This window comes from Oryctolagus cuniculus, chromosome 16 (genome assembly GCF_051225735.1).
Source record: "Oryctolagus cuniculus isolate XC-2025 breed Fujian yellow rabbit chromosome 16, ASM5122573v1, whole genome shotgun sequence".
NCBI classification, from domain to species: Eukaryota; Metazoa; Chordata; class Mammalia; order Lagomorpha; family Leporidae; genus Oryctolagus; species Oryctolagus cuniculus.
Genome location: NC_142882.1, coordinates 64,580,112 through 64,602,676, shown reverse-complemented (window position 1 = coordinate 64,602,676; position 22,565 = coordinate 64,580,112). Strand labels below are relative to the sequence as shown.

At 39.6% G+C, this 22,565-nt stretch overlaps 1 protein-coding gene across 1 annotated transcript in view; it reads right to left on the bottom strand.

Moving 5' to 3' along the window:
- The window catches only part of NME8 (NME/NM23 family member 8), a 67,879-nt gene extending 45,314 nt beyond the window's left edge, over window positions 1-22,565 (bottom strand). The window contains exons 1-3 of the mRNA XM_089315621.1: window positions 22,526-22,565; window positions 21,671-21,734; window positions 21,250-21,346 (exon numbers count right to left, since the gene is read on the bottom strand). Coding sequence (XP_089171747.1) covers window positions 21,250-21,346; window positions 21,671-21,734; window positions 22,526-22,565 — 201 coding nt within the window. The remainder of the gene's footprint in view (window positions 1-21,249; window positions 21,347-21,670; window positions 21,735-22,525) is intronic.

Here is a 22,565-nt window from a genome sequence, read left to right as displayed (position 1 = left end):
ATTATTTCTTGCAGAATGTTTTCATCGACTCTTGCCAAACTCTTATGTCAATAACCAATTTATGGTTGCAATTCATCCATAATTTTTCAGATTCAAAGTATGGATAAATGCTTCTTATTACCTAAATCAGCAAAGAAGTTGCTTGTGTCATTAGTGAACTTTATAGCTCCTATTGGAATATTAATAAGTTCCACAAAGTGAAACAATGAAAATGTGCTTTGGAATTTCACCCATTCATCAATGACATGAAAAATTTCTTGCTGAATCAGATAATAGTTTGCAAATACTGAATAATATTTCTTCATTATTAGATGCTATTTAGAGTACAGTAACAATAGAACAGTTTTAATGTTAATCTGAATTAACAATCAATAAAACAGTAAATTATGTCCTGATTTGTAGCATTTGCAGATTTCTGTTGTACAAGTACTCCCAGCAGGGTAAATTTCAATTTCAGCACATCACAGAACAAAGGATGTGCAATAAAATATTGTCATTTGATATATTTATCTAAATATACAATATATGTAAATAATCTCAAGAGCTTAGAAAACAGTAAAATGTAGTAAAGAAATGAAGAGCATTAAGTTTTGAATACTATTCCCTTTGTATAAATATATTTTATTTCATACAATTTAATTTTCTATAATGGCTATGATTGCATAATTTCTGAAAAGTCAGCAATTGGTTCTCACAAACTAGTATATGCTAGTCACAAGACATCATTGGATAACAACCTCAAATGAAGTCTTAAACAATAAAAAGTACTAGAGAATTGGCTGAAATGTAAAATAAGTACTGCATATAAATTCAGAATATTAAAGAAGCAAACACTAGGGAAGCACGAAATATCTGTCACTTCTCCAGATCTAGTTTTTGAAATGTATTCATTTGGTAGCCATGTGTAGGTAAGTCAAATCAATAAAAACCTAGCACCTTTATTATTTGTCAGATAACAGGTATTTACCTGAGTGAAGAAACACACATATGCTCACACCCCATAATGACCCTTATATAACACCATGCACAAAAATGAACTCACAATAGATTAATGATTTAAACGTAAAGACTTAAAACTATAAAGAAACCATAAGGGTAAGGTTTTATAATACTAATCTTGGCAATGATTTTCTCAATAAGACACCAAAAACACAAATAATATAAGCAAAAAAGACAAGTGGAACTACCTAAAACTAAAGTGCTTCTGCAGAGCAAATAAGACAAAATAATCAACAGAGTGAAAAAGGAAACCTATTGAGGGAGAGGAACTCTTTGCCAGGCATACATCTGACAAAGGGTTAGTCTCCAAAGTTTACAACACTGTGCCTATAGTCAACAATGCTGTAGAGTACAATGCAACAAAATTTGCTGAGGCTGGATCTCATGTTTAGTGTTCTTGCCACAATTTGAAAACACTTTCAAATTTCACACTTTTAAAAACGTATATTTGAGGAGTTTGAAAAGGGCATCTTCCCAAAAATCTCAGACAGAAATGTCAAGGCTTTTGCTCTAGACTTCAAGCTACCAGAAAGCATTTATTGAATTTTGTTGGTGAAGTAAGTAGCCAAGTACAGCTCAGATTTAAGGGGAAAGGAATTAGACTCCCACTCTTTATAAATTTTATGTTGGGTTATTTATTTATTATTTGGAAGGTAGAGTATCAGAGCAAGTGAGAGAGATGGTTTGTGAGAAATACAAAGAGAGATTTTCAATCTGCTGGTTCACTCCCCAGATAGCCACAATAGCCAGGGCTGGGCCAAGCCAAAGGCAAGGATCAGTAATTCCATTTGTATCTCCTACATGGGTGGCAGGAACTCGGGCATTTGGGCCATCATCCACTGCCTTCCCTGGAGCATTAGCAGGAAGCTGGATTATAATTGGAGCAACCAGACTTGAACCAGCATTCTGATATGGTCTCAGTGTCACAAGTGGTGGCTGAACACAACCTCTGCCCTAATAAGTGTTCTTTAATTGCCGTTGAGATCTCTTCCAAACTGTCTTCAAACATTTTGGCAATATAGATGAGTTTTCATTTTATCTAGTTTCCCTTGCTACTTTAACATGCTGTCTTGTTTTCTTCTGAGTATTGCCTTTTTCAAGGCTAACAGGCATGTTTTCAGAAACATTTTGATACTACCCTGTCTTATTTTCCTATACAACTCAGTGTTTGTCGGAGGATATTTGTTCTTTGTCTTTGATGGGAAAGAGGTTAATGAAGTGTGTGGCATGGAATCAATCAGAGGACTGAGACGAACACACAGCACTAAAGTTAGGAAGACTTCTGAGTTGATACCTAGGGTTTGGCATTTTCTTTCCTGTTGCCCACCATCTTACACACCTTGTTTGGAAGATGGCTATAGCTGTGGAATCCAAGCCTACCAAAGTGGTTTTCCAGCTCAGTCTCGCTCTTCAGTTCAGAGATGGGAAGGACTTCCTAGCAGCCTAACAGTACAGGCAGGAAGTGTGGCATAGGGAAACTAGTAAACTAATAAACATACAAATAAGCCGCTGCCCACAACCCACTTTGTACCGGAAATCACTCATCATTTCTGACAGTTCCCCACTTAGTCTCCCTCCATTTCTCAGCAGAGCCCCTAGAAGCTCCCATGGAGGAGCCTCCTTGGCTTGGAAGTGGGGACTTATTTCTAGAAACTCCTGGCATTCTAACATGGGTGTCCCATGCCGACTGCGAGTGGCAGGAACAGCCTGGCCCCATCGCTGCTGCACAGTAGAGTGTTTTGCCTCTCCCCATGTGAATCCCACCATGCCCTTTACCATAGCCACAAGGCTCCCGGACTGCATTTTGTGCTTTCAGCCAAATCTGATAGTATCTTCAACAGTACTCTCTACACCATAACCAACTTTTTTCTTTCATTAATTATTCTCCAATGATATAATCTGTGATAGCCCAGTTATCTCAAATTTTTTAAAAATTCTCTTGTATATCAAAAATTTAATTTTCCCAGAAGTGAATGTAGGATTAGATTTGAGCCAGGATCTCAAAATGGAACTCGCCAAAGGACCAAAATAGACTTCTATCTTGGAAGATACTTCTAGGAGAGGGATCTACTTCTGAGAGTGGGGAAATGTGGCCTGCCAAAACAGCTTTAGAAGTAGTAGGGAGAAAAGGAGAAAAGGAGAAAAGAGAAAGATTGATGGTTCACAGTTCATTGTTTTGCTTCCTTCAAATAAAGGCCTTCATTGGTGTATGCCAGAATTCAGAATAGTGTCTATGCATAGGTTATCCACCCTCAACCCAGGAAGCTGGTCTGGGATGGAGGTGCAAGGGATGACATTGAGGTAGTGCCAACGTCATCTCAGGAGCAGTAGCCACTAGGATAACTGATGGACTGAAAATGGCAGCAGCCCTACAGTGAGTAGAGAGGATGTTAGACTCGGAGAAGAGCCTGACTCCCCAGACGGACAGAGTTTTCTCCTCTCTCTCTCTCTCTCTCTCTCCTCTCTCCTCTCTCCTCTCTCTCTTCCTTCAAATACATAAAATTTTAAAAATTGGAGGTTTAGTGAAGTCTGCTCTTATGAACTAATAAATACGTATATATAAAATAGAAATATTTAACACATACAATAATATGACATTATAGGATATGTATATATAAAAATAAACATTTTAGACTGAAAGCAATATGATCTTGAGAAGGTAAAGTTCTAAACAGAACAGAAACATGTATATTTCTTTCCACTAACATCTGAAATATTTTTGTTTGCACAACCATTTAAATGAGATGTGCTATCTGGGACTATTTACAGGAGCATAAACTTGGTAGTTCAAACATTGGTGTATTTTTCTCTTGCATTTCATATAAACATTTAAGTGTGAGAAGCTGGGATTATATATCGACTCCATGAAAACATACCCGATGCTATAGATTCTCAAATGATGACATTTTGGGATCACAGGAATCCTCTGAGTTACTTTAAATAGAAACAATTTGCATTGAAGATGCCAGAAAAGTTATGGCAAGTATAAGATTTTTAAACAAATAAAATGGAGGAAAACAGAATCAAGAAAGCCTTCATTTTCCTTTTGTTCATAATGAAGAGATGCCCCTCTCATCCGAGGCCATTTCCTGCGCCTGTGCTCTCTTTTTATAGTCCTTCACGGAGAAGTTAGTAAAGAGCTGTTGACTCTCTATTTCTCTACTTCTTATCTTCATAGTTTCTCAAGAGGCATTCCCCGGCCACTCCACTGAAAGTATTTATCTGCCATCAGGGCCAGCACCTTGGTCGCTCAGTCCACATGAGTACTGTTTTACTTGGCCATACGTTGCTTCACTTGACCTTGCTGTATCATCTGACAATCCTGACTACTGCTGCCTTAACGTCACCTCTTCCTGTGCCTTCTATGACGTCACTCCTTTGTTTCTTCCTTGTCTTTTTTGGCTACTCTTTTGACTTTCCGTCGCGAGTTTCACTTCCTCTGTATTTTCCTAAATGTTGATGCTCCAGTGTACCTTTGTGCTCCCTCACTTCCTCTGCTTCCTTGTTCTCCTTCTTTACTGGTGTGCCCCAAATATTATTATCTGCCAGTCTGCGCCTGCAGCCCAGATATTTCCTGGTTAGAACAATTTTAAAATCTAGTGAATTGTGTCTGCAGTGTCTTATGAATAAATTTCTTGAGATGTGCAAACTAATCTTTGAAGATACAGCAAGGACAAACTAGCCGTTTTTGAGACAGATATAGATAGAGAGCCAAATACTCATGTAGAACGAGTTCTCATCTGCTAGTTCCTGCTCCACACGTTCACAACCAGCTGCAGCTGGGCCAGGCTGAAACCAGCAATCTTTAATCCGATATGGGTCTCCCACTTGGGTGTCAGGTAGCCAAGTACTTGAGGCATCGCCTGCTGCTTTCCAGGGTGTGAATTAGCAGGAAGCTGGGATGGAGAGCATGAGGAGCCAGGACTGGAAATCAGGCACTCTGGTATAGGATGTGGGCATAACCGAGCAACATCCTAACCACTGTGCCAAATATTTTCTTCCTAAAGTTTCATTCTACATTTGTATTGTTTCTGTGGAAACAAAAGTGTCAATAGTACAAAATGGTAGCTGATGTTGGTTCAGGTAGGAGTTTAAATTAGGGAATTGATCAACTTAATTTTCTCATTCATTTACTCACTGGCGAATATTTATTGAACAGCAAAGCATTATTCTAAAGCCAGAAGACACTGTGAGAAAAATCGCCTACTTCTTTCTCTACATGACCTTGCTTCTAGCACGGTGTCATAGCATGCAAATAAAAGATGCCCTGATAAAGGCATAGGTGAGGTAACAGGGAAGGTGGTTATAGAGCAGGTTGACCTCTTTTGTAGCTCAATTTAGAGAAAGGAAGAGAGCATGATGAAATTTTAACACAAGAAAATGTGCAACAAATAAACAGGAATAACTAATTACTCTCTTCTCTCTCCATAAGGATTTGAAGGCTAGTGTGAAAAATCATAAGGAAAAGCTAGCATTGAACATAGAGTGAAGCAGTTGGGGATAAATGGAGGACCAGGGAGAAAGGACTTCAAATTATAGAAACTGTAAGTACAGAGTTAGAAGGAACAGTGAACATAGCGCTTCACCTGAAACCAAGAACCCATGTAGGGTCATGACGGTTCTGCAAAGACAAGCTTTGCTGGAATATGGTGGTTTCCCCAGAGTAGATCACAAATGTGGACTTTGTATCAAACACCATGAAGCCTCTCAACGTTTTAGATGAATGCATGAGTGTGTCAATTCTAGAAAGCCACTGTTGGGGGCTAGTGCTGTGGCGCAGTGGATAAGGGCCACAACCTGCAGTGCCAACATCCCATATGGGCACCGGTTCATAGTCCTGGCTGTTCCACTTCCAGTCCAGCTTTCTACTGTGGCCTGGGAATGCAGTTGAAGACGGCCCAAGTCCTTGGGACCCTGCACCCACATGGGAGACCTGGAAGAGGCTCCTGGCTTCCGATCAGCCCAGCTCTGGCCATTGAGGCCATTTGAAGAGGGAAACACTGGATGGAAGACTTCTCTCTTTGCCTCTGCCTCTCTATAACTCTACCTTTAAAAAAATAAATCTTAAAAAAAAAGAAAGCCACTGTGACATCCATGTGACAAATGAAGTAAGCATGGTTGGGGAAGTGAAGAGGATAAGGTGCTTTTTTCAGGGTTTAATTTAGCAATCTAGATGGACTGAACCAGGAGCCTAAACTAAGGCACAGATCATAGATAAGGAACAAAAGAGATACACTCATGAGGTTATTTGAGGATTTGTATCAATAGAACTTGTGGGATGACTATTCCTGTGACTGGGTAACAGAGAGAAACCAAAGAAAGCTCCCAAGTTTCAAGGTTGGTTGAGTGAATGATTCCTTTCACATTGATGAAGATTCATTTAAACAAATTTTAATCAGGTTCCTCTGAACCCTCTGCTCAATTACATCAACCCTAGGTTTTCTTCACTGTCCTTATAAAATCTAGTTTGAGCAAGGATCTTGTTAAGTTAATTCAGTAAAAGTTATCTTCGGTATCTGACGACTCCCTACGTCTTATCACCCTAGCTTGCCTTCAGCAAGAGTTCTGCTGAGTCCATCTAGCAGGGATCCAACTTGCCTTGATGCTTCCTCATCCACTCTGCTCCTTGGCTACAAATTCTCACTATCCTTGTTGGAGCTAAAGTCAAATCCATGTTCTCTCCCCCACTGCAAGACCCCACTGCAGTGATCCATATACCATGGCAACAATTCCATTTAAATGTAGTCTTTATTACCATAACTAGCAAGTGCAGTTGGATACATTTTTTCTTTTCCAACATGAATGAGAAATACAAATGGAAGATCTAATCTGGAGGGAAGATCATGAGTTCAGGAATTTTAGGAAGACAAGATGGAAGGAGAAGACTTCATTTCCATTAACTGTTAAAACAGGGTCATCATGATTCACAGCTATACTGATTCCACAGAGAGAAAATTATAGGACCAAATTCCTTTTCTGTAATAACATTTGGCTTGAGTCAACATCGTTGAGTGTGACCAATAATTTGTGAATAAATAAAGCTTATTTCATTAAAGCCTTTTCTAGTTAATCTGCTCATCCCACACATAAACAGGTTTTCTGTGAAATCCCTGTGAAAAGATATCAGGTAGTAAGGGTCTCTGTGACCTTGGGCAAGTTCCTTTACCTCCCTGAACTCCGATGTCTTTACCAGAGAATATAATAGAAATTAGTTAATGGCTTCTGTGAGAGTTCAATAATTTAAAATATGTAAAAGACTTAAGATAATGTCCACTTTATGGCAGAATTCAATTATTATTTATTATCATGAAGAGACATAACTTTAAAATATTTTCATTACTTTTCTGTGTGGAATTCTGTTCTACTTAAAACTTTCAAAACTATCTTTTCAGAAAAATTCCTATCAACATTACGAATAAAACGAAGATGGAGGAGAAAGTGCTAGGCAGGTAGGGCTGAGTATGGGGAAAGGAAAAGTTACAGGACTGAAATGTTTTCAGATGATAGATGCTTGTATCCCTTCACACTGATGACTCATTGATTAGTTACTAAGTGAGAAAAACAAAATTTGATTACAGCATCTGTATTTAGGTCATCTTAACATCATTATGTCATCTAAGACAAATTGCTCAGCCCACAGAATAAAACAGAAGGTCATGAATATCTATGGCATGTGTGTGATATATTAAATTCCTATGGTGCTGACCGAAATGTAATAACAGGGATTAGATTTACCCTATCACCTAAATAACAAAAATCTGGTGAAAATACACGTAACAGCACTTTTCAAGATATCAGATGGGCAAGGAAGAACAGAAGTAAATGAGAGATGGAAAAGAAATGTGACTGTCCCTGCGTATGGCCCAGTTAAGATTTCCAGTTGGCAATCCAAGAAGGGAAAAGTCAGGCAAAATCAGGAAGAGCTGAGTTGAGGAGGCCAAGACGCTAGAATTTGCAGAGCAGGGCAAAAGAAAACAAAAAGCGAAAGCAAAACAGTGGAGAATTACAGTCATTTCCCTGTTGGCTTTCCTGCAGCTCGATTGCTCAGCTGAGCATTGACCAGTGTGGGGAAAGAAGAGCACGGGAGGACCAGTGGTGACTTTGCCTGATGTTCGCACATTTTGGGGAGTGGTACAAGTTCCACCCAGACAAACTGAGCAACCTAATTTACGGGACACTAGGTATACGTTACTCAAGAATATTTTGACTGAATAATGGGGAACAAACAGCCCTAGATTGAACACTGCTCTGCATCTGCCTAGCAAATCTGAAAAACAACACTGGGAAGTATCAAACTACACAGAGAAAAGCACAGAAACTTATATAAAAACAGAAAAGGAGCCAACCTTCAACCGGGTAAAATTTATAGTGAATGGCAAAAATGTGAGGCAGGAAAATGTGACCCATATGAGGGGGGAAAATTACTCAAAAAAACTGACCCAGATGCTAGAATTAACAGATAAGGATATTAAAATACTAACCACACTCTCACTCCATATGCTCAAACAGTAAAGAGGAGACACAAAAGATACAGAAAAGACTAAAATCAGAATTCTAAAAATGAATACTGCCTGAAAAGGCTTGGCAGATCAACATTAAAGAAATAATGATTAGTGAAGTTGAAGACAAAACAAAGGATATGATCCAAAGTCAAAGAGGAAAACTCCAACTTTCAAACACTGGAATGAGTATCAGTGCAGAAAAGACTGCCAAAAGGGAAATTCATACCTGTAAACACATTTTAAGAAAACAAAACAAAACCAGATCTTGGGCAGATGTTTGGCATGGCCATTAATACACCACTTGGAAGACCTGCAACCCATGCTAGAATGCATAAGTTCAAGTTCTGGCTCTATACTCTGTTACAGCTTCTTACTAGTGTGGACACTAGGAGGCAGCAGGTGTAGCATAAGCACCTGGGTCCTGGTCATCCACTTGGGAGACCTGGGGTTCCAGCTCCTGGTCCAGCCCTGACCGCTACAGGCATTTGAGGAGTGACTCAATGGGTCCCAGATTGCTCTCTGCTTGTCTCCTTCTGCCTCTCTTTCATGGTCCCTCTGCATTTCAAATACATTTAAAAAAATAAATTGGGGCCAGCGCCGTGGCTCACTTGGTTAATCCTCCGCCTGCAGTGCCAGCACCCCATATGGGCGCCAGTTCTAGTCCCGGTTGCTCCTCTTCCAGTCCAGCTCTCTGCTGTGGCCCAGGAGTGCAGTGGAGGATGGCCCAAGTGCTTGGCCCTGCACCTGCATGGGAGACCAGGAGGGAGCACCTGGCTCCTGGCTTTGGATCAGCGCAGCGCTGGCCGTAGTGGCCATTTGGGGGGCGAACCAATGGAGGTAGGACCTTTCCCTCTGTCTCTCTCTCTCTCTCTCTCTCTCTCTTTCTCACTGTCTAACTCTGTCAAATAAATAAAAATAAAATAAAATAAAATAAAATAGAATAAAATAAATGAACAGATATGAAATAAAAAAAATCTGAAATCAACAACCTAGCTTTATACCTCAAACACTAGAAAAAGAAGAAAAAAATAAACCCAATATTAGTAGAAGGAGGAAACTATTAACTATCACAGTGAACATAAATAAATCAGAATAAAAGCATAATGAAAACAATATATCCAAAAGTTTTTTGTTACATAAGATTTTTTACAATTTTGTAAATTTTAGCTAGATTGATGACAAAATATGAGAAAAGATTCAAATAAATAAAAGGAGAAATGAAAGCATGGAAATTACTACTGACCTTACTGCAATGCATAAGACAATGAGTGTACTATGAGTAATGGTTTGCCGATGATTTGAATAACCTAGATGAAATGTTCAAGTTCCAGAAACACATAAATCACTTAAAATTCATCACAATGAAAGGGAAATTTTCAACTGACCTTAAAGGGACTAAAAAATAAAAGGACTCAGTGATAAAAATCCTCACAGTGAAGAAGTACCCAGGAGCACAGGGTTTCAATGGTGAATTCTAACAAGCATTTAAAGAATTAATGTCAATCTTTCTCAAACTTTCACAAAATATAAAAGAGGAGAGAACATTTAAACCCCATTGTATAAAGGCCAGTGTTACCCTGAAACCAAAACCAGAAAAAAAAAAAAAAAACTGAAGAAAATTAGATTAGTATACCTTATGAATGTCAGTGCAGAGATCATGAACACAACTAGCAAACTATATTTAACAACATGATAAAAGGATTATTTACCATGACGAAGTGGGACTTATTCAGGAATGCAAAGGTGATTCAACATAAAAATATCAATAAAATAGAAAAAGGGAAACTCATGTGATCATCTTAACTGGTGCAGAGAAAGAATTTGATAATATCGAATACATTTTCATGATAAAAAAACAAGTAGGAATGGAAACTCCCTCACCATGATAAAGTATATGGAAAGGTCACAGTTCACATCATCCTCAATGGTGAGAGATTGAAATTGTTCCCCTTAAAGTTAAAAAGTACATTGCTATACCCCCTTTCAGCTTGCTTTGAACATTGTATGGAAGTTTTAGCCAGAATAATTAGACAAAAAAATGAAAACAAAAGGCATCCAAATAGAACAGGAAAAAATAAAACATGCTCCCATATATAGAAAAATCACAAAGAATCCACAAGAAAACCACAGAGCTAATAAATTAATTAAACAGTGTTGTGGGATTCAAGATCAATATACAAAAATCATTTATGTTTCTATTTAAAATAATGAAAAATATAAAAATAGAATTAACAAGGTAATTCCATGTTGGTAACATCTAAAATAGATGTCAAGTAAATAAATTGAAATAGGCTCAATTTGATTTAAAATAGATTTAAATAATCAAGGAAGTAAAATACTTGTGTACTGGATACTACAAAATATTGCTACAAGAAATTAAGGATCTAAATAAATTTAAATACATCTCATATTTATGTGTAGGAAATTTAATATTGCTATAGTATCAAACCACCTTAAACAATCTACAGATTCAACACAGTCTCTATCAAATTTCCAACAGCTTTTCTGCAGAAATGGAAGTCTAGCCTCACATTTGCATGGATCACCAATGACTCCAAACAGCTAGACCAATCTTGAAAAAGAACAGAGTTGGAGGAGTCACAGTTTCTGATATTAAGGTTTACTACAGGACGATAGTAACCAAAACAATGTTGTACTGGAATAAGCAAAGACACATGATCAATGCAATACAACTGATAGTCTAAAAATGAAGTCATATCTCCATGGTCAATTGGTTTTTGACAATGATACCTGCAAGTGGGAAAGTCTGAGAGTTATAGCCTAATAACATAGTTACATATTTTCTGACTGGGAAGATGGAAAAGTTTTTGAAGTAGATAGTGGCAAGGTTGCCATTGTGGCACAGCAGGTTGAAATGCAGCCTGTGACACTGGAATCTCATATGAGCACAGTTTAAGTCCTGACTGCTCCACTTCTGATCCACCTCTCTGTTAATGTACCTGGGAAAGCAGTTGAAGGTGGCCCTAGTATTTGGGCCCCAGCCACCCACACGGGAGACCCCAATGGAGTTCCATGCTCCTGCTTTCAGCCTGGCCAAGCCCTGGCTGTTGCATTCACTTGCGGAGTGAACATGCAAGATGAAGATCTCTTTTTCCTCTCTCTGTCTCTCCCTCTCTTTAGCTCTGCCTTTCAAATAAATAAACAGATCTTTAAACCAAAATAAATAGTGGCCATGGTTACACAAAATTGCATATAGCTAATGCCACTGAATTGTGTACTTAAAATTATTAAAATGATATACATATATATCAGTGACCTGGGGAAAAACTTCAATAAACTGGGTATAGGTATAGTTTGAGTCCTTAAAAGAGAGGGTAGGGGTTAGGAAACGTTTTTAAAGAGATAATGGTTTCGTTTTTCCAAATGTTATGAAAGCTATAAACTCATGGATCCCAAAAGCTCAACGGGCCTCAAACACAAGAAATATGAGTAAAACTACACCAACACACACCCCAATTTCCTCAAAACCAAATATAAAAATAAAAGCTTTAAAGTAGGAGCAAATAATATATATTATGCACAGGCGCTCAAAGACAAGGATTTCAATAGATTTTGTATCAGAAATAGTTTAAGTGAGGAGATAGTGGAACAATATCTTCAAAGTACTGGGATAAAAGAACTGTCAACCCAGAATTCTTTCTTTATTCTTTCGGTTTTCTTCTTTTTTTTTTTAAGTAAGTTTTATCATGTACTTTTGAGGTTTACAACAGGATATGGTGGGATGCTTATAAATAGTATAATGCTTGCTACAGGGAAGCAGATTAACATAGCCATCTTCTCACTTTTTTTTTTTTTGGTGATAGAAGTATAGAAGTACATAAAATCTATTTATTTTACAAAAATTTCTAATGCAACACAATTTTATCAACTCTCGTCCTTGGGTTGTACCTGAAATAACAGTTTCTTAGAGGATACCAAAGTGTATATTGAATCTGTTCTGTGTTGCACAGCTATCATTTTCCTGTTAATTTGTTGTATCTTTTTATTTTCATATAATTGTTTTCATCAGTCCTGCTCTCCACGTTCTTTGCCATGTTTCAGCGATTTCAGTTCTCTCGAGTGAAGCTGTCAGTAGGGATTTGAATTCTGGAAAGTGTGTTTGTTCCGTGTTCTTTAAAATATGCCAGTTTATGCTTACAACCTTCCATTTGCTGGTCTCAGGGACAGTTTTTGTCTCTGCCTTTTTCTTTTGTCTTAGAAGGAATTATTTCAGCAAAGACCTTTTTTGTTTGTTTGTTTTAATGTGAAGGTTTGCCTACAGGGCTTCCTCGCTTCTCCCCTCCGTTCCCTGCCCAGAGAACATGAGCTGCAGGTTCCATCGCCTTCTGGTGTCCAGAAAATTCAGCGTAACAGCAACAGGAGCAGGGATGGAGAGGAGTGTGTTTGTGGCGTTTGTTGCACAGGCTTGTTTCATGCAGCGTCGCCTGGGAGGGCTGCGTTTCTCAACATAAGGTCATTGTTTCTTCCACAGCAGCCCTGTCCTCGTGACTTCCTCTTTCTGGCTTCTATAACTACTCCCTGCCTTCGAAATGTTAGGCCTGGGGAGAGTGGCAGTGCTGCGGTTTCCTCCCACTGTCCCCATGACTTTGTAACTAATCTCTCACGAATCATCCTCTAATTACCCTTACTTGGGGGACCACCGTTTCCCTGCTGGGATCTTGAGTAGACAGAAGGTGGGAGTGCTCCATCTACCGCACATCCTCTTTCTAAGTCGGGAGCATTCGCGATTCAGTATTTAGTATTAATAAAGTGAACCGCTTACCCTCCATGCACTTCCTTTTAAATGGAGGATCTGAGGGTGACCTTTTAAGCACGGAATTTTATTAAAGCGTAAGTTGCTATCAGATAATTAGTGGCGGAGGAAAGAAGATGTTCACACATCAGTTAATCAAAAGAATTGCATAAGCTGTGAGATCTGATTCTGTGCTCCAATATGGCAAAGTTCACGCAGAAGTATCAATGTTGATCATCACCCAGAGGGAGAGACACTGTCTGTCTCCATCTGCCGGATTGTCAGGGCACTGTCCGGTCTCTTACGCGAGCAGCTGCCATCACGGGCAGAGGTTACAGGAGCAGATGACCGCTGGTGGAGGGCAGGATGCCAGGTTTCACATCAGCCCTCCGTGTCTGGTTTCACTCCACACTACCTTAAAGAATCATTTGAGTTGTAGGTCAAATTGAAAATCAGTTGTTTATTTGCTCTCCACTATCTCTTGCACTGGGAGTGAGATGTACAAGAGAAAATAAAATATAGATAAATAATTATAAGGTAGTCTGACAAGGGCAATGATAGATGGCTCCATGAATATGTTTGCCAGGTAGCTGACAGTAACACGTGGCATATTTTTCTATCTTAGGTAGATGGCCATTTTGTATTTAATAACATTGTTTGCTAAAGGGTTTGGAATGAAAAGAATTCAAAAGGAAATAAGGAAAGACCCATGCAGAGCTGGAATGGAGACATCGACTTTAGGGAAATGGGAATGAAGGCTCTGAGCAAAGGGGAAAAAAAGTTAAATGAGCTAAAGGAGTCTGCATATGCCTGAGGACTGATAAAGAATATTCAGAGTAGAAACTAATTCCTCTTTTAAACCTGGTCTGAACTGCTTTAATATATTATCGTCAAACGCAGCACCAGCTGTTCTTTGCACTTGAGACCCTCTAGAAAATTTTTCTTGTGTGTCTGTTCCCTGTGCCCCAGAACATCCTTTGAGGGTCAGTGCCCTGCATCTGAGCCTTGGGTATAGCTGTTAGTGCCAGCATTTAATCAGCTGGAGTTTGAGTAAGAAAAGGAATGGGAATAAAAGGAGAAAGAGAAATTGGCAGTGTGAAGGCCATTGATAAACTAAGAAACCAATGAAGGAAGATCTTTAAAAAGGTGCAGTGGCTGAGATACATGAGCCTGTATCCCTACAATTTATTCCAGCTACTGAAAATGAAAAGCTATAGAACAAACTGTTGCAACAAGTTAGGCCAATGTTTGTACTTTGGGGTGTTATCAGTCCTGTTGCTATCATAGTTGCGGCTGTCCTTTGTTTGATATGCAACCTGCTGATATCCAAGTGTTCTGGCGCTCTGAGGTCAAGCTTACACACACACACACACACACAATCAAGTAGAATAACTTGTTTGCTCAGGAAGCCTGGGATGATTCAGTGATTTCTCAAATATTTCAATAATTTCCCAAAATGTATAATTTCCCGGACACTTTGTGCTCTAAACTCCAGTCAGCAGAATTCTCCTTATGAGTCTTGTGGCTCCTACTGTGTGTACACCTCACTTTTACTGCATTCAGTCATTCAGAGCACCAGTAACCCAAGCGGTAGGTAACTTTGAGTTGGTCTCAAACACTGACATATGTATCTCTTTGGGTGACATATACGTGACAAGAACATGAAGTTATCCTCGCCCCAGGAGAACACCTTATCCCACCACATGTGTGAGTTATCAATCTCAATTACTAGACCCCAAACACATTTTATAAACCTGAGTCTTTGACAGACACGTTGAGAACTGTTGCCAGCTTTTGAACCCTTTTCAGAGGTCAAGCCTATTGATACAGCACAACTTGAAAAAATTTGGGAGCTTTGCCTATCTTGTAGGAAACCACAAGAAAAATCTGAATTGGCATTGAAAAAATTTGATGATCTTCCTGTTATTACTATAGGACAAGTCTGAGAGTTTAAAAAGCCCAGCACAGCCCAGGCCTAGAGAGGCCCTCACACTTTTATGAGTTTTACCTCCAAGAGCTTAAGGGGGTTCTCACAATAAATAGCAGAAAAAAATCCCCTGGAGCTTCCAATAGGGAGAAGGGGAAAGGAACTATTTTACAATACACCACAGCATGCTCTTCTTAATAAATTCTGCCCTAAGGATAAGCCATTTTTCCAGAACCTAACATGCTGTTTTTTTTTTTTTTTTTTTATCAATTTAGGGGAAGGGAGAAAACCAACTGCAACCTGTGCTAGCTGGGGTAAATTAATTCTGGCCTGTCCCACCTAAGTGGGGAGAAAAGCAACTGAGGATCATGTGTAGAGAGGCGCAGCTTCACTGAGAGACTGAGACCTGATCGGAGGGCTGTAGAATGCTCTCCCTCCCCCCACACTTCACTACTGCTTTGCTACAGGCTTATTTGCACAGGTTTCTTTTTTACCCAGTATACTATTTCCGGCTTCAGATAAAACCACAGGACATACTACACGGCAAATTGGACAGTTTGGAGAGAGAGAGCATGCAAACATTCCAATCAGGTTCAGATATGAAAGGGATTTGGAATTACCAGACCAGGAATTTAAACAGCTATGATTAATATGCTAAGGGATTTAATGGAGCAAGTAGACAGCACACAAAAACAGATGGACAATGTAGGGAGACAGATGGAAATCCCAAGAACCAAGAAGAAATGCTGGAGATCAAAAACATTGTAACAGAAATGAAGAATGCCTTTGATGGGCTAATTAGCAACCAGTACACGACTGAGGACATGATATCTGAGCTTGAGAGTAACTCAAAAATGATGCTAGGACAACTGGATATTCACATGAAAAAAAAATCTAGACTCATATCTCACATCCTTCAAAAATATTAACTCAAAAGGTTCATAAGCCTAAATATAAAACACAAATGCATGAAAATCTTCAAAGGCAACATAGTCCAAAATCCAGACGACTATGGTCTTGGTGATGACTTTTCAAAGACAACAGTCAAAGGCATGATCCATGAAAGAAGGAACTGTGGTGGTGATGGGGTGGGGTGTTTGGCACAGCCATTAAGTCACCACTTGGGATGCCCACATTCCATATCAGATTGCCTGGTTCAAGTCCTGGATCCTTTTTCAATCCACCTTCTTGCTAATGCACAACCTTGAAGGCAGTAGGTGATAGCTCAAGCACTAGGGTCCCTGCCACACAATCGGGAGACATAGAGTGAGTTTTTGACTCCTGTCTTGGCCTGGCCCAGGCCTGGCTGTTGCAGACATTTGAGGAGTGAACCAGAAGATGGACAGTTTCTCCCTGTGTGAGTGTTACTCTGCCTCTCTCTGTTTTCTTTTCCCAAACAAAAAAAAAATAAAAATATAAAATGAAGAGCCATTAGTCTGGACTTTATTGAAATGAAAATTTTTTTCTCTATGAAAGATAAGATCCACAGAATGAAAAGACAAGCAAAATGAAAAGATAAGTAAAGAAAATATTTACAAAATATATATCTGTCAAGACTGTTGCAAAATAACATGTACAAGGATGCTTAAAACTCAACATTAAGAAAGTGATAACAGCAAATGCTGATGATGAGGATGTGGAATGTGGGGGACCCCATTCGTTGCTGGTGGGAGTGCAAAATGGTAGTCACCTTGGAGAGAGTTGGGCAGTCTTCTGCACAAGGAAGCACATTTATCCTCTGGTCCAGCTATCATACTTCTTGGTATTCACCCAAATGAGTTGCAAAGTTACATCCACATAAGAAGCCTCTGCCTCATATTTATAGCATCTTTGTTTATAACTGCCCCAACATGGAAGCAGTCATGATGTTCTCCAGTAGGCAAATAAATAAACTGAGGTACATCTTTGCCAGAAAATAAACAACAACAACAAAAAAAAATCATGACATCAAGCCCAAAAAGATGTGGAGCAAACTGAAATGTGCTATTGCTATGCGAAAGAAGCCAATCTGGAAAAAGTATGGGCTGTGATTCTAACTATGTGACATTCTGAAAAGATAAAACTATGGAGACAGTAAAAGAACAGTGACAGTGAGGGGCTGGGGGAGAGGGCAGGATGGATGGGTAGGACACAGAGAACTTCTAGGGCAGTAAAATGGCACCACATAATGTATAATGGTGGCTACATGTCATTTCACATCGTTAAAATCCATAGAATATTCAATACCAAGAGTGACCACTCATGTAAACTCTGATCTTTCAAGAATAATGATGCACCAATGTAGGCTCATTGATTATAACAAATGTGGCTCTCTGGTGGGGGTTGTTGACAGTGAGGGAGACTGTGTAAGTGTGGGGAAATGGGGTACACGGGAACTCTGTCCTCTTGGCTCCATGTTGCTGAAAACCAGAATACTCTTTACAAGGTAAAAAAATTAATGAAATATATGAAGTCAAATACTTACTCATCTCAGAGTTATCATTTCAACCAGGTCTGTCTTTAAAAATGTTTTAGGTACTCACTGTCGCAACTGAAATTCTTCTGTAGCTCTTTCCTTTGAGTCTCTGGCTCCCTTCTTAAAGTAGCAGGAGACAACACCCAAGTTCTGACTGCTTCCTATTCCTCCATCTAGACTAGCTGGGGAACTTCACTCAGCTTTCTCCATCACAACAGTTCATCAGGACACTTTCCTAAACCAAGAGCTCCTTTATTCTTTAGACAAAATCTTCTGAGAAAAGATTATTGTCACCAATTAAACATTCTATCAGAATGCTGGATTTTGTTATTTTGTCATATATCCTTATGATGTAAAGTTGCACATTCATACTCAATTAAATGTGTAATTCAATTGTACTACTCATATCAGAATAATTTATTTACTTTATTTTTATAAAAATAGAGCAAAATTTTCACTACTGTTCTTTTTGCCTACTTGTAAATCATTTTGCACACTCCTACCAAGGACCATTATAAATGGATCAAAGTTAAATAAAGTAGGTCTGTTCCCATGCAATGAGTGTATGATATTGACCATATGATATGCTATCCCTTAGGACTGTATTAGTGCTATTTAAGGGGTTTTGGTTTTTATCTCTTTCAAGTAATCTATGTGACATTTCTTCCTGATTTCTCAGTGGAAAATCATGAGGAAATCAAAACTCTACTGCCAGTTTTAAGACACAGGTCTATTTGTGATAGTTGATGTATTTTTCCAGTCCTCCCTTAATCCAGAAAGAGTTGGAAAGAGTTTTGAAAAGAGCACAATAGATCTTTGTGTAAAAACGTTGCAAAAGTGGAACATGGCATGCATTATAGAAACTAGACTGTGGAAATGTTGGTATTCAAAGCAGGGACTTTTGGAGTTTGAGAAGTCTCAGTGATCTACCTTTCTGCAAATAAACTACTGTCAAAGAGAAACTTGCACTGTGTTGTTGTTAGAGAGAAAGCAGCTGAAATGGTCATAAGGAGGCCTTGGAGCCAAGTCAGGCTCTTCAGTGTGCCTACATGAAGTTATCTCGACTGACACCAAAGCTTTATGGTCTTAAACACTGACGTGGGGAAGAGAGGATGAATCTTCATCAGGGTTAGTGTGTGTGTGTGTGTGTGTGTGTGTGTGTAAAGTTTACCTTGAGCTAGCACCCACATGATATTACAACAGATATCCCCTTCTTGCCTTATTATTTGTTTGAACTACTGATATTCACAAAAGTATTTAGTGAGAAGGGGAAGAGGAGGTTTGTTCAAGAAGGTTGAGGATAGTTCAAGGTAGTTCAAGTGTAGGATAGTTCAAAAAGATGGAGAAGATTCCCTTGCTTAGGGAATGGGTGTGACCTTTTTAAAGTGTCTATCAGCTCCTTAACAGGAAATTAAACTCAGAAGGATAGACTTAATGACAAAGTGCTTTTTCCAGAGCTGGAGACAGGCAGAGAAAGTCAGTAAGGGGTCTTGTTGGATCCAGAGAGTGGAAATAGTCCATACAGATCTGAAGGGACTCGGGGAGGAAGCAGCCTTGCTAGAACCCAGAGACAGCTGGGCAGTCAGCAGGGGCTATAGTCTGCAGGGAATCCTGGTGATGCCTGAACAGTAATGGCAAAGCAAAGAGCAGAGAATAAATCCTTCAACCTCGCTCCTCCCTCTAGATGGTATCTCCTGATGATACCTCCAAGTGGCCAAATCTACTGAGAACTCAGGGAAGCCCAAAAGACCGTGCATAAGGGCCAGCCTCCTGCTCAGAGCAGGGTAGAGCAGAGTGGACAATACATGTGGGATAGATGCAATGATACATTATGTTAGAAAAAGTACAGTCAGAGACACACAGAAATGATTGTGCCCTGACTTAATGAAATTATACAAATGGAATGAAGGCCAACAACCAGCTAACAGAACTCTGAAAGAAAGAGCTTGAGGGGCTTTGGGCCCAAGAACTGCTTTGGGGCTTATCCAAGAAAGCAGAGGTTGAGTTTGGAAGTGACCACTTAGTCTGTCTCTTCTTGGAATCCTGCAATGCTGTGGTGTTCCAAGAACTCCAAACACTGGAAGAATCATGACATTTGAGAACAGAAATTGGAGAGTCAGTGTCAATTTCTTTGTGGGAAAAATTACCAGCCAGGAGCTTAGCAGGACAGGGCAGATCTATGTAGTGGCTGTCACAGCAGGAAGTCTCTCTCACCTTTGGGTCTGTTGGCCTAGCACAATTATAGGGTGGTTATTAAAAGCATACATAATTTTTTTATTGAACCCAAAGCTAGTAACTGCTGGGGTATGTGTGTCACAACACATTTAAAGTACAGATGATCCCTGACTAATGGAGATGGGACTTAGCGTTTTTTGACTTAACATTGGTGCAACAGCAAAATGCATTCCACAAAACCATACTTGGAATTTTGAATGCGGCCTTTTCCCTGGGCCAGCCATACATGGTACAATGCTCTCTCCTGATGCTGGCCTGCAGAAGTGAGCCACAGCTCCCGGTCAACTCCATAACCATGAGAGGAGCCAACCTATACTCTCCAGTGCACTGTGTTGCTTAGGTAGAGGGTTCAGAAAGCTGAATGTGTGGAATACACTTTCCAATTGCACTATGATCAACTTACAATGAATTTATCAAGACACAATCCTATCCAAAGTCAAGAAGCATCTGTGTATTTAGATTTACCCATCAGTATGTGCTGATATCTGCAAACCAACAGCTAGTGGGGTTGAAAGAGAACACCTGATGTGTAAGTCGCCTAGATTGGGCCAAGGGAAAGCAAAGCACTCCTCAGAGACATGCACCCTGAGCATTTTCCCCAAGGAAGTGCTGCACTTTAAGTCAGTGCTCACTTACAGCTGGGCAGTCACTGCCAGCTGAGGTCAATGATGGTTCTGGGATGCAGAGACCAGCAGAAAGCATGAACAGTGGGGAATAATTGGGACTGTCCAGGTTAATACATCCCAGAGACATTACAGAGCATTCTATTACACGGTTGTCTGTCACTTGTCCTCCTCTTCACAGTATTTGAAACAAAGATAGCAAAATTCATAATACTGCACATATTGAGTTCTTGTTCCATGCTGGGGAGCTGTTATTGGACCCTTCTATAGCCCCATGTAATTTTCATATAAACTCTCTGAAGCAAGTTATATTCTCACTGTACACAGAGGGAGATTGAATGTCAGAGAGATTCCAAGGCTAGCCTCCTGTGAGGATAGTGCCCTGATGCCCAACTCCAGCTGATCTCTGGATGATATTTGAAGACCTTACTATGAGTAAGAATGTAAAATATCTCTCCTCAAATATTTGATGTTGATTATCTCTTTAAATGATAATATTTTAGATAGAGTGTGTTAAATAATATCCTTAAAATTGCCTTTACCTCTTTTTAAATTTAAAACGGCAGCTAAAATCTTATAAATTATATATGTGACAATTATCTATAGCTGCATAACAAGTTACCCCAGAATCCAGTAGCTTAAAACAGTCATTTTATTACGTCTCACAATGTTTTGAATCACCAATTCAATAGGATTGAGCCAGCATTTCTTTCTGCAATGCACTGTGTGGACTGAGAGCACTCGATGGTACTCACATGGCAGCTGGCCTGGGCAAGAGGTCCCAAGACAGCCTCGCTCCCACACAGGTGCCTTAGGTGGAAGACTGGACTTCTCCGGCGTCTTCTCTGTCTTCTCTCCGTGCAGTGTCAGACATCTCTAGCTGTTCTCTCCAGTAGGAAATCTTTGCATGGCAGTTGAGGTTACAACAGCTATTGTTCCAAGTGGCAGGAAGTGGAGATTGCCAGTTTCTTAAGTCAATACCTGGAAATTGGCTCAGCGCCACTTCCCCTGTGTTCTATTGGTTGGAGCATTCAGAAATCCCACCCACAGTGAATGAAAGGAGATGGAGAATCTACCTATCTTTGGGAGCAGTGTCAAAAAATGTGTGTCCATTATCATCAATCTGTCAACATAATCCAGCGCAGTGATTCTCAGACTTCAGCTCGCATCAGTCACCTGAGGGGCTTGTTAAGCCACATGACATGGGGTCCCACACTTGGAATTTCTGAATCAGTGGATCCTGAATAAGTAACAAGAGCATGCATTTCTGATAAAGTCTAAGGAGATGCTGCTGCTGATTCAGGGACCACATTGGAAGACATGATGGACTGGGCTTCAAAATGACTAACAATGGATTACTCCTACTGACTTCCGCCTTCCCTCCCGCCTGCAATCTTTACCTTAAATCACCCCAATATAGCTGAATGTATTTATGAAATATTCATACTTCTATTTTAGGGGGACAGAGGTAAAACTTGTAATACAATCCCAGACACAGTTCTTAGTGACTCAGACAAGAGGCAAAGATCTGTTCGTTATTGTCAGCAACTGGACAAGGCAGAGACTAACAAGTGAGTTGTGAATGTCAGAGACAAGTACCTTCTGTGGCTGCATCATACAGGTGTAAATAATGTACGGACCATATAAGTTATTTATTCCTCCATGACATTATCCCAAAATGCAGTGGCCTAAAACAACAAGCATTTATTATCTCATAGTTCCAAGGCAGGAATCTATAAACAACTTAGCTGAGTGGTTTCAGTTCAGGGTCTCTCATGAGGCAATAGTCCGTAATGGCAGCTGGGGCTGTCTGCAAGGCCCAAGTGGAACAGGATCCACCCCTGAGCTCACATGGATCTGATAGGTCTCAGAAGATCCACTTCTAATCTTGTAGAGTTCAGTTATGAGTAATTAATTCAAACCGTAAGTTAGTTTAGATTAAATACATTTGAAATTAAGACTTAATAGTGTGTAGTATGTTAAGATTAAGTGATACGAAATATGGGGCAACATAATACATCTTGGTCTTACGAGCTTTCAGGGCCTGTCGTGAGAACCGCCGTTCCTCCAT